General features: G+C 36.7%; 1 protein-coding gene and 1 long non-coding RNA gene across 2 annotated transcripts in view; one reads left to right on the forward strand and one right to left on the reverse strand.

The window, feature by feature from the left end:
* LOC147537664 (uncharacterized) overlaps positions 1–20,820 on the reverse strand; it is a 41,314-nt gene extending 20,494 nt beyond the window's left edge. The window contains exon 1 of the long non-coding RNA XR_015225789.1: positions 20,753–20,820. This is a non-coding gene — a long non-coding RNA (uncharacterized LOC147537664). The remainder of the gene's footprint in view (positions 1–20,752) is intronic.
* On the forward strand, positions 14,013–15,237 carry LOC147537665 (uncharacterized). Its single transcript, XM_086642398.1, has one exon. It carries the CDS (start codon positions 14,132–14,134, stop codon positions 15,017–15,019), a length of 888 nt encoding a protein of 295 aa, XP_086498524.1. The 5' UTR covers positions 14,013–14,131; the 3' UTR covers positions 15,020–15,237.
* Positions 20,821–23,059: the final 2,239 nt, after the last annotated feature.

Here is a 23,059-nt window from a genome sequence, read left to right on the forward strand (position 1 = left end):
AAGTGAGAGAAAGTGATATATACGTTTTATATATTAACTCCCCAAATCATGCTAATTGATCTCAGAAAATATACTCTTTCCAAATCTGAAAGTTAAATGAGAGAAAGTGATATATACGTTTTGTATATTAACCCCCAAATCACGTTAAATTGATCCCAGAAAAATTCGGTTCTTGATCTGATTCGGAAAGAGGGAGATTCGATTATGGTTTCCAAATTTGAAAGGATGAGAGAGAAATTCTATTTTGGAAAATATCTGTTTTTCCTATTTAATTCCCCAAAATCACGCTAGAGTGATGCTGTTTCAAATTTAGTTTGGTCCCAATTTAGCGGGAAATCTGTTGGGGACATGGACGGAAATGTTTATTATATAGTAAGGGTTTATAGGTCCAAAGTGCAAAAGGACTAAAACCCATTTTTTGGGAAGATTGAACCCTAAACACTTTCTGAACATTATTTTGGGCCTTATACCCATGGACTCATCTTTATAGCCTATTCTTTAATCTTGTTGAATGGTTCACAATTTAGGTTCACTTAGGTGGATATTTTTGTTGAAGGATATGTTGCCTAAAGTCTGAAGGAATGGTATCCTTCCGAAGGAGTGTCCTTCGACCAAGGATGCAATGCGTACAATTTGGCTATTAGGATCTTAATGACCTTATTCGGAAGATCATTAGTCCGGTCCAATTAGGGGTCGTAATGCTTAGCTAGAAGCCAACTACGATCGTCGAATCAAGAGTTGATTCGCAGCTAACATAGACCGGATCCTACAAGGGTTACACAACAGAATAATGATTTGAACGGAGAGAATTGACTAGATGGATGAAGGCAAATAAGTGGATTGGATCCGTTATTGGTAAGTCCTGAAAGATTCGGAGAAGTCCGAAAGAGATAAACATGTCCGGGCCCAAAAGGGAGGCCCGGAATGGCTTTAGGGAAGCCGGCCATGTGATGGCCGGCCAAGGCAATAGGGCCGGCCATGTGATGGCCGGCTAGGCCCTAAGTGGGCCGGCCAAGGAAGCCCATAAAGGGCTATGTTGGCCGGCCACACTTAAGTGACCCAATGGAGGGTATTTTGGGTGTTGCCTAATAATTAGGTTTATGGAATCCTAGTTTGAGTCTAATACCTCTTCTAGGGATTTCTATATATACCTAATTATACAACCTAAAGAAAAAGAGAAGAGAAAAAATTGAGAGGCAATTTCAGAAGAGAAATTTCCAAGAGTCTGAAAGAGTTTCAGAATATACATCTCAGAGAGAGAGAGAGAAAAGGAGTTTTCTCAAGTATCTAGTCAAGAAGAAGGAGTTCTTCATCTCAACCTTCAAGAAGGTCCTAGCTGACTGGAAGGAGGGGGTTCAAGTCATTATTCGGTGTCTCAAGTAGAGGAGCTACACTTGGAGCTCTTATCTTCCGAATACTGATCGGAATTTAGTTCGTGGGAAAGCGATTAAGAGGTAATCATCTTTCCAATCTAGTTCATTGGTATGTTCATGTATAGATCCTGGAATTAGTGTTAAACATATGATGTTTGAGATTCCGCTACCAACACTAATAGACAATTAGGTGTATGAGATACACTAGGTTATTCCCCTACAGTGGCATCACGAGCCGTTTGCATGAACTATCTTTGACTAGGTGAATTAGATTCATACTTGAACAACTAGATATTAGTGTTTTAATGTTTGAATAGAGATTTAAACATAAGTTTGATGAGATCAAATTAGGGTTTTGGATGAGATTCATAACCTAGAAACACTAGAAACATAGTTTTGTGAAAAGAGTTTTCATAAACAAGTGTTAGGGTTTTAGAATTTTGATAAAAATCATCAAAACCATGAAGATTGGTTGATGAATTGATCAAAAACAGTACCTAACAGCAGCTGGAACAGAAAGAAAGAAAAGAAAAAGAAGTTGGAACGGCAGGATTTTCCAAAAATTTGGAAACCCTACTGGCCGGACCGGCCAGGACGCGTCCGGGCCGGACCAGCACGTCTCGGACAGACAGTCCGAGACAGATAGGGACACGGACTGGAAATCCCAGTCCGTGAAGGACCGGGAATCCTAGTCCGAGCTGGACTAGGAGTCCGAGACTCTCGGGTCTCGGACATCCCAGAGCGTCTAGGACGCGTCTGGGAATCCCAGTCCATCACGGACTAGGAGTCCGAGACTCTCGGGTCTCGGACGTCCCAACGCGTGGGACGCGTCTGGGACATCCCAGTCCGAGACGGAATAGGATTCCGAGACAGGAGCGTCTCGGATATCCCTGACGCGTCTGGGACGCGCTCGAGGGAACCTATTTAGAGTCTCGGTCTAGGACCGAGACACTGGACGAGCGTCCGGATGCATCCAGGATGCGTCTGGAGCAACCAGAAGCATCTCGGATGCGACTGGAAGCTTCCGGACGCAACTCGGATGCAACCGGAGCATCCAGAAGCGTCTAGGACGCGTCTGGACGCGTCCAGAAGGCATCCCAGATGGGATGGCCTAGCCGTCTGTGCACAGAAGCGTCTGGGACGCGACTGTGGTGCACGGGTGCATCCCGGACCAAAAATCCGAGATGGCACGTGTGCTGTCCCGAGACCAGACACGTCGGGGACGCGTCTGGGAGTTCCAACAGCTCTCGGATTAAGCGTCCGAGAGGCATATGCAGCGACCGGATGGTCTGGACGCGTCTAGGACGCAACCAGGACGCATCCTAGACATCTCACCCGAGATGTCTATGGTCTGTCCTAGGACAGAAGCGTCTAGCTGGGCTAGGACGCGTCTGCCCGAGAGACATAGCACGGCAGGAAGGTGCTGTCTCTAGGACCGGACCTTGACCAGGCCTAGTCAAGAGTTGACCAGAGACCAGTCAAGGGGCTTTGACCAGGTTTGACTCAGATCTTTTTGAGTGAGACTCAAGGGCCTTTTGGGCCATGATCTGAAAGGGAGTTTTTCAGACTTTTCTCCCGGTTCCGAGCATAGTTTTTCCGATTTAGACCCGGATTAGAGGAGTACCCGAACGGAGTTTTTCCTTATTTTGGTTTTGGAAACAATTAAGGAAGAAACGTAATGTTCTAGTTTGAGTATTGAGAATACGAAACTTAAGAAACATTAGACATAGAGATGTCACAAATTCCCACGAATAGCTATACGATAGCAAAACCTAGAAACGAATCTAGGATACATACTTTATTTATTATGATTGTCATATTTTTGTATGTATGGATATATGTGATTACGAAGAATAGTATACCTTTAGATAGGATTATCGTTTCTTGTTCTAAGCGCAAGGAGTTGTGCCCGAATAATACTTAGAGTATAGGGTCTTAGAATCTATTGACGAACTGAATGATGAGATCATGGTTCAAGTGGGAGTAGTCAATAGAGGTTCTTGGATATGAATCCAATCGAACCATAGGCGAACAAGAAATAAACTTAAAAGATGGGATCTTTTAAGGGGTAATACTAAGATTTAACAAATCATTACGCAAACCCACATAAACTTTTACATAATAAATCATGAATGGTTATGCAAGAGTTCACAGTAACGCAACTTGATAAATTACGTAATAAGTCCCAAAAAGAATTTTGAGTAAAGCCTACCCAGATTAAGACACCTGTTGAGCCCTTGTTCATCGATGGTGGGTCATGCCAAAGCAGGGTGCCATCTTTTACCTCGAGACAATACGGTTAGATCTATGAAGAGGTCTACATGTCTAAATGGTTATTCTCAAACGAGTCAGCAAAAAGGTTTTGGATTTCGAGGCTAAAGGACGATTTAATGTTTAAATCGTTAACCAAGAGTCATATGAGATATGATCAGTAAGGAGTTACTCACCCAGGAGGGTGAAGTTAAGGGCAGTGCCAAAGTACGCTTAGCTTCACAGGAATGGGATCTTGGAATTATATTATTCTAAGGGGACGACAAAAGTAGAATAATATAGGCAAATTAAGAAAATTGCCAGGATAACAAGTTTAATCACTTTCGCATTTCTTACATGTAGTTTAATTATGACAACAAACATCTTCAACCTCTACACCATACTTGAGAAATTGAACGATACCAACTTCGTTCAATGGGAGAGGAACCTAAGAAAGGTTCTAGGAAAAAGCGCAGAAATATTGGACATTCCGATCCCCGTGCTTTCAGAAACTTCTTCTGATGAAGAACGTAAGCAAGTAGACGATATTCGAAGGAAGTCAGCGCCAATAACCGGTTTAATGCTAATGGCCATGGAAAGAAAATATATAGATATGTTCATTGAAATGGAGGCATACACCATTATTCGACAGCTAAGAGAAGTGTTTGGAACACAATGTCGAATAGAAAGATTTAGAATCACAATGGTGATACTGGGAATGCGACTGGAGAAAGGGAAACCCGTTCGTTATCATGTTTTGGAGATGATTGATCACTTCAAAGACATGGAATGGATGGGGTCTCCTATGGCAGTCGAACTGGCGGTTGACATCATCCTGAATTCATTGGATGAAAGGTTTAAGGATGTAGTAGCAAACTTTGAAGATAAGTTTGGACGGGTATCTTTCGAAAGTCTACTTGCGATTCTGGAAGTTGCTGAAAGTGGTTTCAGCACCCCTGAAACTCTAGAAGAGATTCTAGGAATTCAGGAGACTGTAAATACGGGAACGGAAGACGTTAGGAGAAGGAAGCCGTCTGGCAGGAGAATGGGCAAGAAAGCACCAAGACCCAGAACTATCCTTCCTAACAAGAGATGTCTTGTGTGCGGTAGTACATCTCATATTCGATTAAGAGATTGCCCGCGATTCTTGGAAGAACAAAACGACGGAGCTGGGAGTTCCGGTCAAGGTAAAAATTATTAAAAGTTATTCAATTAAATACACATTCCTCAAGGTATGCGATACCTAAAAGACTCTTATCATTGTGAATGACAGGAGCAAGAGGGAGCTGAGTATTTATTGAAGAGGAGATGAACCTGTCGAAAGCTGAGAAGGCAAGAGTTGCTGGAAAAGCTCAAGAAGGATCATAAACTCGATAGGCAATACTTTAAAGTAGTTTTAGTATTTCTTTTTCCTTTTAGAACATTGACTCTGTAATGAGATTATGGGAGTGAATAAAATATGAGATATTTTATGATGTTCTTAAAAGAGCCTATCTAACTTTTAAGTAAATTTTAACGAACGATCCGACTTAGTCATTCTAAATCTTGTAAGAGTACAAGAGTTCAGTTAATCGTAGAAAACAATGTTGGACATGAAAGTCTGCGATTAGTATGATTAGAATGGACGTAAGACTTGATTGAGGAGGAGTTTTAGAAACAAATCCAAAATCGAGGAGTGGGTCTGGATGACTAAAGAATATGATGAGATCATGAGTTCGATAGTCATCGGTCTTCCAAAACACAATGTCTAATACGTATCTGCCAAACCACTAAAAACCTTAAAAGCTGTAGTGAATAATTGAGTCCATCTGGATATGGATACTATTTTAGAAGGAGTTCTAAAATTATCAATTATTCTAATGTCTAAAGAGTGTTAGACATAAGTTTTTCAAGAAGAAGAACGGGGTTTTCTCGCCAAACATCGGAACACAATGAGATTGTTGCTCTCGATGGTGTCTTCATTAAAAGGAGGGTCCTTTTAAGAAGACAAGTGGGAGGAAAAATCGAATGGGATTCGGTAAAGAGCAACGAAAGAGAGTAAGAGTTACTCGACTTAAAACGAAAGAGAGTAAGAGTTACTCATCTTACGTAACAAGGGATGTCAACTTGAATGGTTCAAGGGACGATCGCCTAGAAACTTCCTAAGGAGTTAAGAAGGTTGCTCAAAAACCCCAATGAGTCTTGAGAAGATTCAAAAAGAACTATAGCAGAAACCACTCTGAAATTGGAGCGGAAATCCAAAGAGATAAGAGTAAGAATGGTTGAATCTTGTGAGACAAGAAGGTAAGTGGGAGTGAAACAAGAGTTGTTTCAGGTCCTGTATGTGGGAGACATACAAGAAAGGACAAGAAGACGAGGGTAAATTAACCATGGGCATCAAAAGTCTATGGAGATAGACCTGAGATGATAAAGACTCGTTCAAAAGGAGTTTTGGAGAGGTCTGAATAAGAAGTTCTCTTAGAGAGAAATTCTACCCAACTCCCGTGATAAACACAGGAGAGACACTTATGTTAGAAAACATAAGAACGATCATGAGATGATTGTTGTTTACCCGTACATCTAAAAAGCACTTGGAGTACGAAAAGATGTCGTCGCCCATACAAGTCAGAAGATTGAAGAAAGTCATAAAAGTAATCTTCCGAAAATAAAGATAGGAATCTTTTAGGAAGGGCTAACAGATGGGAAAGAGTTTTCCATGCTGGGAGTCGTTACTTAACTCTACTAGATAAGAAAGTAAAATTAGAACTTGGGAAGTACTAATTTCAGTGGGAGAAAACTGATATCATCATAACAGCTTACGAAGAGTTCGAAAGCAAGATAATAACAAAGCGAAGTGAAAAGGAAACTAAACTGTCACCTTAGAACGATCATGAGATGCTCGAGTCTAAGGAATTAGGATCCGGGAGGAGAATCCTAAAAGGACTTGTAAAATTGAGAACGTGAAGGAGTTCACGCGGGTGCTCAAATTTTACAAACTCTTGTTATCCGAAATAAACTGGGTTTATTTCGTCATCTAAATTGTGGTTTAGAATTTAGACGACAGTCCAAAAGGATGGAGTGTTCCAGGTAGGTTTATTAGATACGTGATCTAATGAAAGAAACCCTATTAAGTGAACATGGAAGCACATCATCCTACTATCCCTAGTCCAGGTCATTAGTTGGACAATAATGACTTATGAAGACTAGCATGAGTGATTGACAAGATAGCGCTGTTTCTTGGGCTATGGGAATAGGAGTATTCAAAGGTCAACTTCATGGGTGTATAGTTGATACACTGGAAACCCGCCGAATGAGAGTACTTCAAGAGTTGAAGTTATAAGGTGTCATAACTCTCATTTAAGCAAATTGGAGAGATTCCTCAAAACATGAGTACTCACTCAGTTTATGGAAGGAATGTCGAACTTTGGTACCGTCAAACGCCATCCGTAAAAAGTGGTTATAAAAGCGGCATACTGGGGGAGACAGGATAGACATGAAATTGAGTGGGAGTACAAGAATGGATTATGTTTTCCTGAGTAAAATCAGGATAAAGTATCTCCGGGCCACTTGATGAGAAACAACTGAAAAATGCATGGTCGTGCTCAAACGGATTAAGAGTTAATCGTTTGGATTGGAAGTTGTTCTCGGGATCAAGAGAGTCTGATAAATATGACATATCAGATGAGATACGAAAAAACATGGGAATCGAGCATTGCACTTGTTCTAAGTACAAGTGGGAGACTGAAGGATATGGTGCCTAAAGTCTGAAGGAATGGTATCCTTCCGAAGGAGTGTCCTTCGACCAAGGATGCAATGCGTACAATTTGGCTATTAGGATCTTAATGACCTTATTCGGAAGATCATTAGTCCGGTCCAATTAGGGGTCGTAATGCTTAGCTAGAAGCCAACTACGATCGTCGAATCAAGAGTTGATTCGCAGCTAACATAGACCGGATCCTACAAGGGTTACACAACAGAATAATGATTTGAACGGAGAGAATTGACTAGATGGATGAAGGCAAATAAGTGGATTGGATCCGTTATTGGTAAGTCCTGAAAGATTCGGAGAAGTCCGAAAGAGATAAACATGTCCGGGCCCAAAAGGGAGGCCCGGAATGGCTTTAGGGAAGCCGGCCATGTGATGGCCGGCCAAGGCAATAGGGCCGGCCATGTGATGGCCGGCTAGGCCCTAAGTGGGCCGGCCAAGGAAGCCCATAAAGGGCTATGTTGGCCGGCCACACTTAAGTGACCCAATGGAGGGTATTTTGGGTGTTGCCTAATAATTAGGTTTATGGAATCCTAGTTTGAGTCTAATACCTCTTCTAGGGATTTCTATATATACCTAATTATACAACCTAAAGAAAAAGAGAAGAGAAAAAATTGAGAGGCAATTTCAGAAGAGAAATTTCCAAGAGTCTGAAAGAGTTTCAGAATATACATCTCAGAGAGAGAGAGAGAAAAGGAGTTTTCTCAAGTATCTAGTCAAGAAGAAGGAGTTCTTCATCTCAACCTTCAAGAAGGTCCTAGCTGACTGGAAGGAGGGAGTTCAAGTCATTATTCGGTGTCTCAAGTAGAGGAGCTACACTTGGAGCTCTTATCTTCCGAATACTGATCGGAATTTAGTTCGTGGGAAAGCGATTAAGAGGTAATCATCTTTCCAATCTAGTTCATTGGTATGTTCATGTATAGATCCTGGAATTAGTGTTAAACATATGATGTTTGAGATTCCGCTACCAACACTAATAGACAATTAGGTGTATGAGATACACTAGGTTATTCCCCTACATTTGTTCTCTCTCTCATGATAAATACTAAGAAGTCGACAAATCATTATGTAAACCGTAAGCTGAAATTCTTAAATTCAACATATTTTCGGTGGTTTTAGTCAAACTATTTTTTTTAATGTAACCAATGTTAAAGGATGTCTCTCTCGAGTTTGTTCTTATGAATTATACCTTCCCTACCTTTAAACAATCCAATCTCTGAAATAAAGATTCACATCTGAACATTAATACAAACGCATCATTTATCAAGATTAACATGAAAATTGGTATAAGCTTCATTTGTCATGATTACTTGACACATTTTATTATAGCAAAGACTTCTTCATCCAGAGCTTGAAACAGTGAAGAAACGAGACAAAAGTTATTCTAATGGGCAACAGATAACCAATACAAGAACGTCAATATTGAGGTGACAACCAATATCTCATCTATGACCTTATATATGCAAAAAAGTAACATGCAGTGGCAACCCCTCTATCACATCCAACAAGTAAATAATTTACTTCCACGGTTTCATCACACTTCTTTCGCCTATATCAACCGATCATAGAACATTCCACCTTAGCAAAATGGCTTACGACTCAAGAAGAAGATAGATTTTGGAATGATATTCCGCCCTTAATTTCTCATTTGTATTGTAATAGAACTTTGATTCATTAATGTTATTCCTAGATTCTCAACAACAAAAAAAGTTAGGGATACTCCAAGTCTTCGGAGCCTAAAGCGGTGTTAGAAAATGTGGCCCAATGGAGAATGGCCTAAAAGGCAAAATATATTTTTATCATAATAGTCATTTACAAAATTTAGTAAGATTTAAACAATAAAAAAATTAATAATATAAATGTACCCACAAAATTGTATTCCTAACATTTACTTATTATATTTTATAAGTAATGTGGTTCAACTTAAATCTAAATTTGATTAGAAAATGAAATAAAATTAGGACTGAAGAGAAACAAAACTAGAAAATTAAAATAGTTCAATAATAATAATAATAATAGAATTTAAGAACTCGATATAGAAAGAAATAATAGTGAAAGAAGAAGAAAGATAGATACTTGTTAGATATTGATTGATTAAGAAAAAGAAAGAGATTGAACAATGAAAAAAGGAAAAAGATGTAGACCATTTATTGAAACAATGAAAAATGTTAAGGAATTATGGTTTTGTTCTCCGCTTGGACTGAGAATGGAGGGTAGTATGACTCTTCGAGAAATTAACAAGCATTGGTTTGAACAACACAACAAGGAAGGGGTAAAACTCGGAGTACATCTGATGTGGTTTTTATGGAAAGGAAGGAACAAAAAAAGTTTTGAAGGGGTTGAAGTAAGTTATGCAAGAATTATAGAAGAAGCTTTAACCATGAGACATGAACTTGACACTTATGGTACTCTTCAGGGTCGTGAAAGTAACCAAGAAACAAACCCAACGTCATAGTAGTTTTTGGGGACCTTCTACTGAAGGTGTGGCCTGCAAGAAAGTGTATCTTTGAGGGAGACTCAAAGACTGTCATCAAGGCTTGCACCTAACAAATTGAAGAATCATTGTGGAGAATTAGAAACATTAACGCAGATATCTTTGACCGATTGAGTACTTTCGAAGAATTTATTTTCAAATTTACACATAGAGAAGCCAATTTTGTGTCTCATACTCTTGTTAGATATGCAGTTGATAACCGAGTTGTAAACACTTGGGTAGACCAAGTACCACCTAAATGTATGGGCGAATCTGTGTAGGTTTATAGTCTTCACATTACTTCTTTGGTTCTTAATAAGTAATAGACTAAGGGTCCGTTTGATACATGATAAGAAAGAAAGTCATTTTTTCTGATGGGAAAGAAAGTCAATTTTTTCTGATGGAAAATAAAGTAATTTTTTTTCTCATGGAAAATTACACTTTTAACTGTTTGGTAGGATTGTAAGGAAAATAAATGTTGCCCTTAAAAGTCATGTATAAGTTTGATTTTGAAGGGGTGCTTTTATAAAATAATATATAAAATGGACTTCTTAGGAGTGCCTTTAGAATTTCAAAAATTCTCCTCTTCCCCAAATCTCGTCTTCACCATACGAGAGAGAAAAAGGTTTAGAGATATAATGTTTCAAAATATCTTCTGGCAGTTCGGTAATGGAAAAGAAATAAATATTCTCATCTTCCCCTAAATCTTCTCAACCAAATCCCTCTACCAGTGTTCGAACTACCTCCCTCCCCCCCCCCTACCTCACTCCCCCCTCTCATAACGAAAGTGTCTCGCCTCATACATCATACTACTAATAGTTGAAAAATATCAATTTTACATCAACATTTCGACAATGAAACAGTAGAAGCTATCGTGGAGATATTTATTCCAACTATGAATCAGGAAAACATATTGATTTGGTGTAACAAAGAATCAGGTAAGTTCTCATCTAAATCATTTTATTATATCATTAAAGGCAGACCATCTTTACCATCTCATTTACTTGACTTCCCACGGAGCAAGTTGTGGAGAAAACAAACATGCAACCCAAAATCCAATTATCATGTAGATAACACAATGGCATAGCAGTCGCTGGAATACAGGAAAAATCATTCATACAATCAATCAAACATGCAAGATGTGTAACTTTGAAGATGAAACAGTTCAACATTTATTTGGGAGATGTTCGGGTTTTAGAACATTACTCTTTTCTAGATCCGGAACTTAAAAACCAGATCGACTTGAATCCTATCATCACACTTCGAAATTTACTAAACAAAGGAATAAGCAATGATGAAAGTTGGTTAAGGTTTACTTCATCTTATTAGGGGCGTGAGGGAGGGGGTGCAACCGGTGCCGTCGCACCAGCCCCCCTCTATATGAGGGCCCCATTTTTCTCATGTTAGCTTTGTGTATTTAAAAATAAATCGTAGTATAAAGGCAAGAAGATTTGGTAGCCTAGCTGGTTGGAACACATTCATGTGCATAAGAGGTTATGGGTTCGAGTTCCTCTGTTTACAATGTTCTCCACTTTTTTTGAGAAAAAATTAATGCTAAAACGCTCAACCCAACATAAGGCTCATATTTTTTTTTTAGCATAAGCCCATGCTTTTATGTTATAGATATTATGAAGGTATCTCTAATCTCTTCCTCTCTTTGTTTCTTTATATTATTATTTCTTTTTGTGTGTATGTTTTTCATTTTTTTTTTCTCTATACTTTTGTCTCTGTTTTCTTTAATCCTTTCATTTCTCTTTTTTTTTCTCTCTCTCTTAGCTAATAAAATACAATTGGGTTGTGTATATTCTTTTATAGGTGTCCATATTTTTATTTGTCATCGTAATAATCTTATGCAAAGAGTATAGGTCTTACGTGTTGAATTGGATTTTCCATATCATACTTACATTCTTATGTTATTTTATTTTGTTGAAAGAACTTATATTCATATTAGTATTATGTAATCATTGCATGCATTAATATTTTTACATAATGTGTTCTTTTTTTCATGATAATATTTTAGGGCCCCGTTTAAAACTTCGCACCGGGCCCCCAAAATCTCAGCCACGCCACTGCATCTTATATGGCAGTGGTGGAAAGCAAGAAAGGAATTAATCTTCCAACACCGACTAATCAACCGCCGACAGATCTTCTTCAAAGCTCAAAGAGAATTCAACTATGCATTTCAACTTTCTCTCAACATTAATCATGATTTTTTACAACTATATGAATGGACCTCCCTCAACAAGGAACGATTAAAATTAATGTGGATGGGCTTACACGGATAGCCGAGCATCAGCAGCAGCAATAGCAAAAAACAGCGATGGCGAAAATCTAGGAAGTAACGTAAGAAATTTCTGGCGAAAATCGGCCTTACGCAGTGAGTTAATGGCAGTGGAGTTGGGTTTAGATCTAGCACAGGAGCTAGAGTTTCCACTTTATATAGTGGAGACAATTCCCAAAATTTGGTCTCATTCTTATGGGACGGCACACATGACATACCTTGGAGATTAAGCAATGGAATCAAAAGTACACGTGGTAGAATCTTGGCTTTACATGCAACGATTCAGTACAGCAGAAGAGAAAGTAACAAAGAAGCGCATGACCTGGCGCATTAAACTTAAGTCCAAATTGTGGCAACTTGTGTGCTGCCCCTTTCTTTTAAAGTTATTGTTATCAATCCCTGATGTTACTCTACTTTTTGTGGACTCCTTTTATTTGAATGGAAAGATTAATTAAAAAAATAGTCTTTGGAAAGGGATCTGCAATATCCAGTGTGACTGCTTTCTATTTCATCCATATATCCCCTCTTACTCTTTGATGCTTTTAACTTTTTCTCTCTACACTCGGTTTTGTGTTCATAATTTCTTAGCAAAGCTAAATGTATAAAACATTGAGGACGGAAAACGTCAAAAGGAAAGAAGGGTTTGATCATCAAGACATGGGAACAATGTTGATCATTAGGCCACAGCAGTAAAGGAGCGCCTTTCAACTATAATTTCAAGCGAAGGAAAATTGTGGTCTGGAATTCAAGTAAGGAAGAGGAATCTTGGTCTATAACTCCATTTGACCATTCATTATCATCAAGTAAAAAGAGTGAATATGGAGTAACCCCAAGTGATTGTGTTTACTGTCGGGCTATGTTGGTGAAGAAAGACAAATTTGTGATAAAAACTAGATACGTAAACCATGCATTATCCAAGAATTTTCTTTGAAGAAGAAATTGATTTTAGATAGAGAAATATGAGGAGAAGAGAGAGTGTTACTTTGAGAGGGTGATAAATCAACTTTCTCACATTTTTAGTGAGTAAAAATTTTAAGCTTTTTCCCACTTTATTTTCCAACAGAAATCGACTTTCCAATGTTTTTAAGTCTGCCAAACAACAGAAAATCGAAGATGAAGAGAGAAAATAAGGCCTTAAAGTCAATTTTTCATAAAAAGAAAAAAACAGAACCTAAAGCCACTTTTTCATAAAAAAAAAATCCAAAAAAAGAAATTGAAAGAGAAAAAAATAAAAAACTTTCTGTTTTAATGATCTTGATGATAAAATTTGTGAATGATCTTTTTTTTGTTGTAACAACCGGTATTCTAACGGCATCATTTCCCGTCACGTTAGAGAGAGAAATTTTTTTCTCTCCTAACGTTGTAACAAGTTCAAGTGACTTCTTTCAACAACAAAAAAAATTCAAGAAATTTAAAAGTTTTCGTCTTTTAGTCTACGTGGAATGGACGGTTCACTTAACGGGCTATCTAGACTTATTCAAGTTAGTAAGTTATAATTTTCATCTAAAACAATTTTTTCGTCAAAAATGATAGTATGCACGGCTAATATCCCGACCGAGTTCTGGCAGGAGATCTATTGAGAGAAAGCCTAACACTTTCTCTCACATATGTAATTGAGGAAGAAGACGAAATAAAAGATGAATATTCATCCCAATGTCCCATTTCAAACCAATGGATGAGATGAAGGAAAGATTAAATGAAAAAGAAAAGGAGGACACATACACTTATGGTGGTGGGTGGATGATGACGGGTGGTTGTGGTGGTGGGTGGATGATGACAGGTGGTTGTGGTAGTGGGGTGGTAGTGGGTAGTTGGTGGGCAGTAGTTGTGGTTGTAATTAGTGGTGGGGGTGGTTTTGGTGGTGGTGGTAGTAGGTGGTGAATGGTTGTGGCCACCTCACCCATACCTCCAACCTGCCTCACTACCTCATAATTGATGCCTCGTCTATTTAACTTCCCCACCCCCTTAAACCTCTTCACAGAAAACCCCCAACAAACAATCTCCCCAAAATGGATCAGCCTTCATCTTCTTCTTCTCCAGTTGTTGAACCAGGAATTGAAATCGAAAAAAAAAACGAATCCTCACAAGATCCCAAAACTTCAATTCCCAAAAAAATCCCTCCACTCCCATGGACACACCCTGAAACTGTAAACCTAATTCAAGTTTACCAAGAAAAATGGTATTCTCTTCATCGAGGTCAACTCAGAGCTAATCAATGGGAAGAAGTAGCTATCTCCATCGCTGCTCGTTGTGGTTACGATATTCCTTCAAAATCTGGTACTCAATGTCGCCATAAAATGGAAAAACTTCGAAAACGTTATCGATCAGAAAAACAAAGATCTACAATTTCTTCTTGGTTTCTTTTTAATCTCATGGATCAAATGGAACGAGGTCCTTTCCCTATTTCTGTACTTCCAAATCCAATCGTTTCAGTTGTTCATCCTAATCAAATTTCTGAATCAACTGATGAAGACGACGATGCCGGTGATCATCGTAATCATTTTTTATCAAATGGGTCGAGGTTTTTTGAGTCAGATTTACCTCGGAGATGTAATAATTGCATGAATCCGGTGAATCGGAAAAGAAGAAGGTCGTCTGAGATAGAGGAAGAAGAAGAAGAAGAAGATAATGAAAGAGGAAGAAGAGAGTTATTAATGGAATTGGGTTCAGTTGTTAGAAGATTTGAAGAAGGGATAATGAAAATTGAGAAAATGAAGATAGAAATGATGAAAGAAACAGAGAGATATCGAATGGAAATGGAAGCAAAAACAACTGAAATGATTATTGATTCTCATAAACGAATGGTTGATGTTATTGCTAGATCTTTTCATACTCAGAAGAAATTTAAGAAATCTTTTCTAGGAGATGTTAATTTGAGATATTCCAGTCAGATTTAATTGGGGTTAAACTTGTTTTAATTTTGATTAGTAAAAGAATTGGAATTGATTAATTTGGTTTGAGGGACACTACATGTTTGTGAAATTGTAGATCATGTCTCAGGTTTCAAGAAACCTAAACTAGAAAACAATTTAAGAACATGGTTACAATATCGTGGAAATGATCATAAAACTGAAATATAAGAACAATAAAGTGGTATTTCATTAGTTTGCTATAACCTTACAAAGACTCCTCGAACACTTTTTTTTTTTTTTTTGGGTTATCTCCCAAATGGCCCCCAACTTTGTGACCAACTTCCTCCTCCTACTTTAGCAATAATCCCCGTATGACCCCCTTTTCTCCGTTAGTCTAACTTTCTGTTACTCTCTCTCCTCCATCTCATTTACTCTCTCTGCCACATCATTTCAACACGCCACATCATCGTCTTCATCGGCAGGGGTTGCCGGTCGGCCAAATTTTCGACCGGCGACCATCAAACTTTTTTTTCCTCTCTCCTTTCTCTCTCTCTAAAAAAAAATAAAATAAAATTTTCATTCCTCTCTCTCTAGAACAGATCTAGAGAGAGAAGATTCATCACGAACAGAGGTCTGGTTCACCGGATCTGTTCGTGATGAATCCTCTCTCTCTAGGTTTGTTCTAGAGAGAGAGGAATGAAAAAAAAAAATATTTTTTTTTAGAGAGAGAGAAAAAAAAAGTTTGAAGGTCGCCGGCCGGTGAAGACGATGATGTGGCGTGTTGAAATGATGTGGTAGAAAGAGAAAATGAGATGGAGGAGAGAGAGTAACGAAAAGTTAAAGATAACGGGAAAAGGGGGTCATACGGGAATTATTGCTAAAGTAGGGGGCAGGCAGGAAGCGGGTCACAAAGTTGGGGGCCATTTGGGAAATAACCCGCAAAGAGTAATAACTTAATATATAAGAGTATTAGTACAATATAAGTGCGACAAAAAATGAGGAATAACAGTAAATATCCTATCACTTTCAACAGCAAAAATGTAAATGTCCTATCACTCTTGTGATTTCTTTCCCATTTTGTCGATTGGTCTAACTTGCGTGGAATGTGAGTGAATTTGATTCGGTGGAGCTGAGTTACGAGTTTTCGAATGCTTCTGATGTGTGATGTAGAATGCCACTAGATTTAGGAGTGTGCAAAAATAGACCGAATCAATCAAACCAAACCAATCCAAACTGGTCCAGTCGGTTTTCAAACCAAACCAAACAACGAGTGGTTTGGTACGGTTGTAGATTTCAAAAAACCAACTGGTTTGGTTCAGTAAGTGGATGCACTCTTTAGGAACCATTAAAACCAAACCGAACCAGTCAAGTTCAATTAATATATATAATTATATATTTACATAATTTTTTCTAAAATACATCTATCATATCTCTATAATTTCATACAAATACATATCTTTCATCAAGTTGCTATAAATAAGAATAACTACTACCCATACAAAACAACAACACTACTACAATATAATGTTACTAGCTAGTATTAGATTAAAACAATTCATGTATCATCAATGTTACTAGCTACTATATAATATTTCATCGGGGGACCTGCACATGTCTTTCATGTTTCTAATGTTTTTTCGATGCATTATGTTAGTTTGATTGCTTCTCCAGGTTTTTCAGGAGTGTTGTCTTGATTTTATACGTCAATGTATCATGAAAGTAACTCGATTCGCCGATTTTCATGGAGAACAAATTGCGTTTTATGGATGGTTTGGTATCCAGTAGTATCCAAACCGCTTATGATGGTTTGGTTAGTAACCGAACCAAACTCTGACCGGTTTGGTAACGATTTGAAAAATCACTAACCAAACCATGAGTGGTTTGGTAACGGATGACACCAAAATACCGGATACCGAACCAACGAACACCCCTAACTAGATTAACTTCCTAGCGTATTAAAGATGGTTAATCAGCGCTAAATTGTCTTTTCCCACTTGAATGTATTTGTAATTACTATTGACTGCCCATTTGATGCTAGTGAGTATAACATTTGCTTCGCTTTCTTCGGCCTTTCTTGCTCTGCATGTGGTAATTTTAGCAATAATAAAATGTGTCATATGATCATGAATAACACAACTGGTTTCAGTTATTTCATTTGTGTTGATAAATGATGCATCCGTGTTTAGTTTGACATATAGTATTGGTGGTAACCATTTGAATATTTTGGCTTTAGTAGCAGTTTGTTTATGCTTAACATTAAGATTGGGGAAGACAATAATTTGAGCAATGACATTATTATTTGAGACTATCGTTTGCAGAAAACAGTTATCACATCTGGCCTTCTAGATGAACCATAAGATGGTTGCATTCGAGTTAATTTAATCGTTATTACCTGTATCAAGCAGAGCTTTCCATGAGGTAATCCATTTTGTCAAAGATGTTATGTTCGCACAAATGATATTAAAATAAAGTCATATGCTTTTAGCAAAGGAGCAATGAAACGTGGGCAGTTTAAGTCATTGCTGAGACAACAATTGTGCGACCAGCTTGTGACAGAAATTTATTATGCCACCTCGAAAGTTTGGATTGGATTTGTTCAATTGGAGAATTGAATACTTTCGTTTTATTGGCTCCAATGAAGAGTTGGTCCCCTAAGTACTTGTCAGACAGAGAACCATGTTTGACTTTCAAATTTCTAATAATCATTCTTTTAAACTTCGGGTGGGAGTTTTTTGTAAATAAGATACTCCCTCTGTCCCAATTTAAGAGTCCCGTATTCCTTTTTCGTCTGTCCCAAATTAAGAGTCTCATTCCTCTTTTATCATATAAAATCCATAGATTTTCCAATTATACCCGTGTTGACAATATATAATGTATTTATTACTTAATTAAAACAATTCGTATTTTGGTAATCTTTTAGAAAGAGATGAGAATAATTTGTGTTTATGGAAACTAATATTATATATAGTACTAATTCTTTTGAATTCCAAAAAACATGTTAAAAATTAATGTGGGTAAAAAATGGAAAAGTAAAAGTTGTGAAAAAAAGTTACGTTTTTAAAATGGGACTCTTAATTTGGGACGGAGGGAGTATTAGATTTAGCATAATTTATCATTTGACCTGAAGCACTGCAGAAAGTTTTTAAGATTTGTTTGAGGTTATGAATGTTATCAAGAAAGATCTACCAAAGATAATGCAATCATCTGCGAAGAGAAGATGCTTAAGCACCAGATTAGGGTTGGTTGTGGGGAAGACAACAAAAGGAGTTGCAAGTTGCTCAGATTCCAAAAGTCAACTTAACCCTTCCATTGCTAGAGTAAACAGGAAAGGAGATAGGGGTCTCCTTGGCGAATACCTCTACTTGAGTTAAAAGTAGGCCCAGGTCTACCGTTAATTAAAACTGCCACAGTATAAGTAGAAATGCAAGCTTGAATCATTTCAATCCATCTGCATGAAAAGCCTAATCTAGTCATGATGTCCACTGAGAACGACCATTCAATGCGATCAAAAGCTTTAGACATATCTAGTTTTATACCAAAATAGCTTTTCGTTCCTTTGATCTTTTTATAGGAGTGAACTAATTCCTGGCCTATTATAATGTTATCCGTGATTTGACAACCAGGAATATAAGTTGCTTGATATGGAGAGATGATTTCACCAAGGATCGCTTTTAGTCTATCCGCGAGATTTTTGGTAATGATTTTATAGGTGGCATTCAAAAAACGAATAGGTCTATAATCTGCAGGAGTTTGGGGGGTATTTGATTTGGCAAGCAGGCAAATGTGAGTATGGTTGGTATTCTGTGGCAGTCTATCTGTGGAGAAGAAAGTTTGAACCATCTCCACAATGTCACTATTCACCGTGTCCAAGTTCGAACGGTAGAAGAAGGGAGGAAAGCCGTCAGGACTTAAAGATGCATTTACCTTGAGGCTATTGGTTGTTATTTCGACTTCTTCTCTAGAAGGTATTGCAGTGAGAGTTCTATTTTGCAAATCGAAGATCGAATTATGGAATAAGTTGGGAATCTCTCTGGGAGTAGAGGAGTTACTCGAAGTAGAGATATTTTGTAAATGAGATGTGAATATCTGAGCAATGTCTGCTTCTTTCGAAATCCAATCTCCGTTGTTATTTTTTGTAGAGTAAATTATATTTTTCCTACTTCTGCTAATGGTTGTAGAGTGCAAAAAATTTCGTATTTTTATCTCCGAGGGTGATGAAATTATTTCTGGACTTTCCTTTCCAAATATTCTCTTGTTATTTATATAATTCTTCAAGTACTGAGAATTAGATACTGGGATTTGTTAACCGTAGTTTGTAAGAGCTCAGAAATCTTGGAAATTTGAAAAAATCGATGTTTTCAAAGACAGCTTTATTCCAATGAGCTAAGTTTTTACCCAGACTCTTCAGCTTGAATTGAATTTGGCGACCTCTACTGGGGATTTCGCTAGATGGCCAATCGTGAGCGATAAAATTATGACAGTCCAGGTGTCGTTCGGAGGAATTTAAAAGGTTTGGGAGATTTGGAGATATTATGAGAAGTTGTGAGCATAATAGGAATGTGATCTGGATCGACCCTTCTAGATGAGTAATCTGAGAGTTCGGGGAGAAGGTAAGCCAGTCATTATTGGACAATGCTCTATCAAGTCTCTCCTGAATAAGAGTACCCTGAAATTGCTTGTTCGACCAAGTGTATGGTGAACCAGTATACCCTAGGCCCGTCAATTCCAAACCATAAACCCGTAAGTGTGCACATAACCGTTAAAAGGAACCTCGTTTTATTCGAAGTTGTTTGTGGCAATATCGATCACTTTCAAAATACATTCTTTGCAAAACCTTATTTCTCTCTTGGTCTCAATTTATGTAAGGTCTCATATTAATAATTTCATTGTTTCTACGACGACTACGTAAATACGTATAAATAATGATTATCATCATCATAGATGCAATACATAATCGTAGTTGTCGTGTCAACATACTGTAGCAGTCAACTAAAACGAGATAAAAAATCTATAAGATAAATTTTACTATATTGATAAACATACATAAAAATTGAGCAAACAATAAAGAATAAATAAATTTAAAACCAGTCACATTATGAATATAAACAAAAAATGGCTAAACAAAACATTATTATCTTGTTAGTCATTTTAGCCTCAATAGTAGGAGGGAAAAGTAAAAACCTACTAGAAAATAAAAATAGCTTGAATACATCCTTCTAAAATGTATTCTTCTTGTTATTGATTCTTCATCTAGTTGACTATTCATCATCAGGATTCTTGTTCATGCACTTTTTTCCCCAATTTCATCTATACTCATGATTCCTGATCATGCTAGCTAGTTAGAGAAAATCCATTTTCAACACTAGTTCATTATCATTTCTTTTTTTCTGAGAATATGTTACTGGTGATTATTTATGTAAAAAGAAAAATCTGTGAAAGAGATTTTGCTCTGATTTAGTCATCAGCATGTCTAGTTCTTAGGGTTTCATGAAGAGTATTGCCACTTACAGAACAAAGCATCTAATTTGTTAAGGAATGTGTCATTTTTCTTCATGATTTGAAGGTTTTTACAGACAACATGGAGATTGATTAGAATTTAACATAACCAAGTGCAAGGAGTGTAAGAACTGGACTATGGTTTCTTGGATTCAATCTAAATAATCAATCTTACAATCTTTGAATCTAAATACCAGAGAAATACCAACTTCTTACTCATTGATTTTCTTTGTATATCCACAAAAGTTGGATTCAAGAGAGTGATGGAAAGAGACTAAATACCTGGTGTGAGTCTCTAATCTTCCTAATTATCTTCTTCTTGGGTTTAATCTCTATGACTTCTCTGTTTCAGTTCTTCTTCGTTGAGTAGCAAGCTTTATAGCTCAACTGACTTCATCTTCAAATGCCTAAGAAGAAGCAGTAAATAAAGGAAGGTTAGTTGTGCAGTTTAAACGAGTAAGAGTTTCCGAGATTTATTTGGAGAAAAATATTCCCTCGTGGGAGGTGGGTAAAAAATTCCCCTAGTTTTGAGGAAATATTGGAAAAATCTATTATGTGAGGGAAACTCAAGCTTTCCCTAATATGTGCACCAAACAGTTGGAGAATATCATCTTTAGAGAAACTATTTCTTTTTTTCCTAAGAAGAATCCCTATCAAACACGACCCTAGTTAACAGAATCATACAAAGAAGTGACTCCATAGACATGTGAAATCAGTTGTGAAATTGGGGGAAGATGGTTTAGAGAAATCCATAATGTGTGATATGAAAGGAGGTTATGCATTTTGATTTATAAAACTACTCTAATACTCTTCTCTTTTGAGTCAATTTACATGATTAGGATTTTGTATATGTTGTTGGATGTGATCTGACCTAAGTTTCAAACTCTAAATATACCATTAGACGTATCTCTTGAGTAATTGATTGAGTTGTTTTATATAAAATGATGAACTTTGATTTAGTATACGCACGATGTAATCAACACCTTATAAGATGTTTGAGAATTTTTATTACAATCCAAACAATAAGGAAAAAGAAAAAATAATGGGGTAAAAAATCATGTGAGAAATATATTTTTAGAGAAAACGATTTTTGAGAAATATTTTCGTATTTTTATTATTTAGTTCGAGATGAAAAAAACTTTATTAACTTTTCCAATTTTCAAGTTCATCTTTAAATCATTTTCCTAATAATATATCATAATCGAAGTACTTCTAGTTCGTTCATGTTGTTGTAAGATTCTACGAATGAAGCTTTAATGTTTTGAGACAACTATTTCGCTAGAATACAAATTTTCAAATACAAAAATTACCACTACAAAACTTATAAAAAAAATTTAACCTCATAAAGTTAAATTAAAACTAAAACATGTCATATTCAACTGATCATATAAAGAACTGACTAATTTTTTTTTAGATATGGAAGAGAGAGTCGTATGAAGACAATAACAAAAACAAACCTAAAGAAATAACTAAATTACAAAATAACACTGAACTAGAGAAAAAGACGGAAGAAAACAATATGTGCTTTTATCAATAATAAAATATAATTACGAACATAATTGAATAGGGGAAGCAAATTCGAAAGAATGCATGAAAAGCCCAGTATCTGCGCCCAAGTAGAGAAAAAAACCACTCGGAAAAATTAATGTAAAAAACATATTTTTTAACACTTTTTAAATTGTCGACAACATATATAATTATGTTGTAAACAAGACAACCATATTTTTCTCATAATCTCTTTTTTACCCCTCTATGTGTCAATATGTTGTCATAAACTGTGGACAACATAAATAAATGTGTTGTTACAAACGGTTGAAAACATTGTAAATGTTGACAACATATATAATTATGTTGTTAACAACATATATAATGCATTAACCAAAATATTATTTGTCTGTTAATGAGTTTGTTAAATACAAAGGATAATACGCATATAATTTAAATGTTTCTGTCGAAAGCAAAACAAAAAAAATGTGAAAACCATCTCTTTCTTCACAAGACAAATCGAAAAATGTTTTAGCCAAAATTTTAGTAGCAGTCTGGGTTTGTCAAGTGCGAAAGATAAAATGCAACATATTTGCAAAACAATTTTTGAGCACAAACAAATTTGTTCCAAAATTTAGAATTAAAATTGTTGAGAGCAAACTAAGATTTGTTTAGAATTTTTCAAAAATGTTTTTGACATTGATTTCGGGGGTAAAGTTGTACTTTTACAAAATGAATGTTTTTTTTTCAAATATTATTTGAAATTGGGCATGATTTCCTATTATCCCCCAAATTTTGGTTTTTTTTTACAAAATGGCTCGCCAACAACTGCTTGGCCAGTTGGTTGTGCGTTCACTAAAAAAACCCCGAGTCAAAGGTTCGATTGACATTGTAGGTTGAATCGATCATTCATTTGAATTGTGTTAAAGGATATAAATAAATTAAAGGTACGAATGGTCTTTTATGCCCCTTAGATAGCCTTATAAGGGTTCTACATGGCCTTTAGGATCCAAGATGTCTTTAAGATGATCTAATTCACGTATTTATTCATATATAATGTATCCGTACGACCAACACACACCCTCTCTTCTTCTTTTCATCTTC

This window comes from Eschscholzia californica, unplaced genomic scaffold (genome assembly GCF_041429995.1).
Source record: "Eschscholzia californica isolate CP2 unplaced genomic scaffold, dmEscCali1.0.p SCAF_5, whole genome shotgun sequence".
NCBI classification, from domain to species: domain Eukaryota; kingdom Viridiplantae; phylum Streptophyta; class Magnoliopsida; order Ranunculales; family Papaveraceae; genus Eschscholzia; species Eschscholzia californica.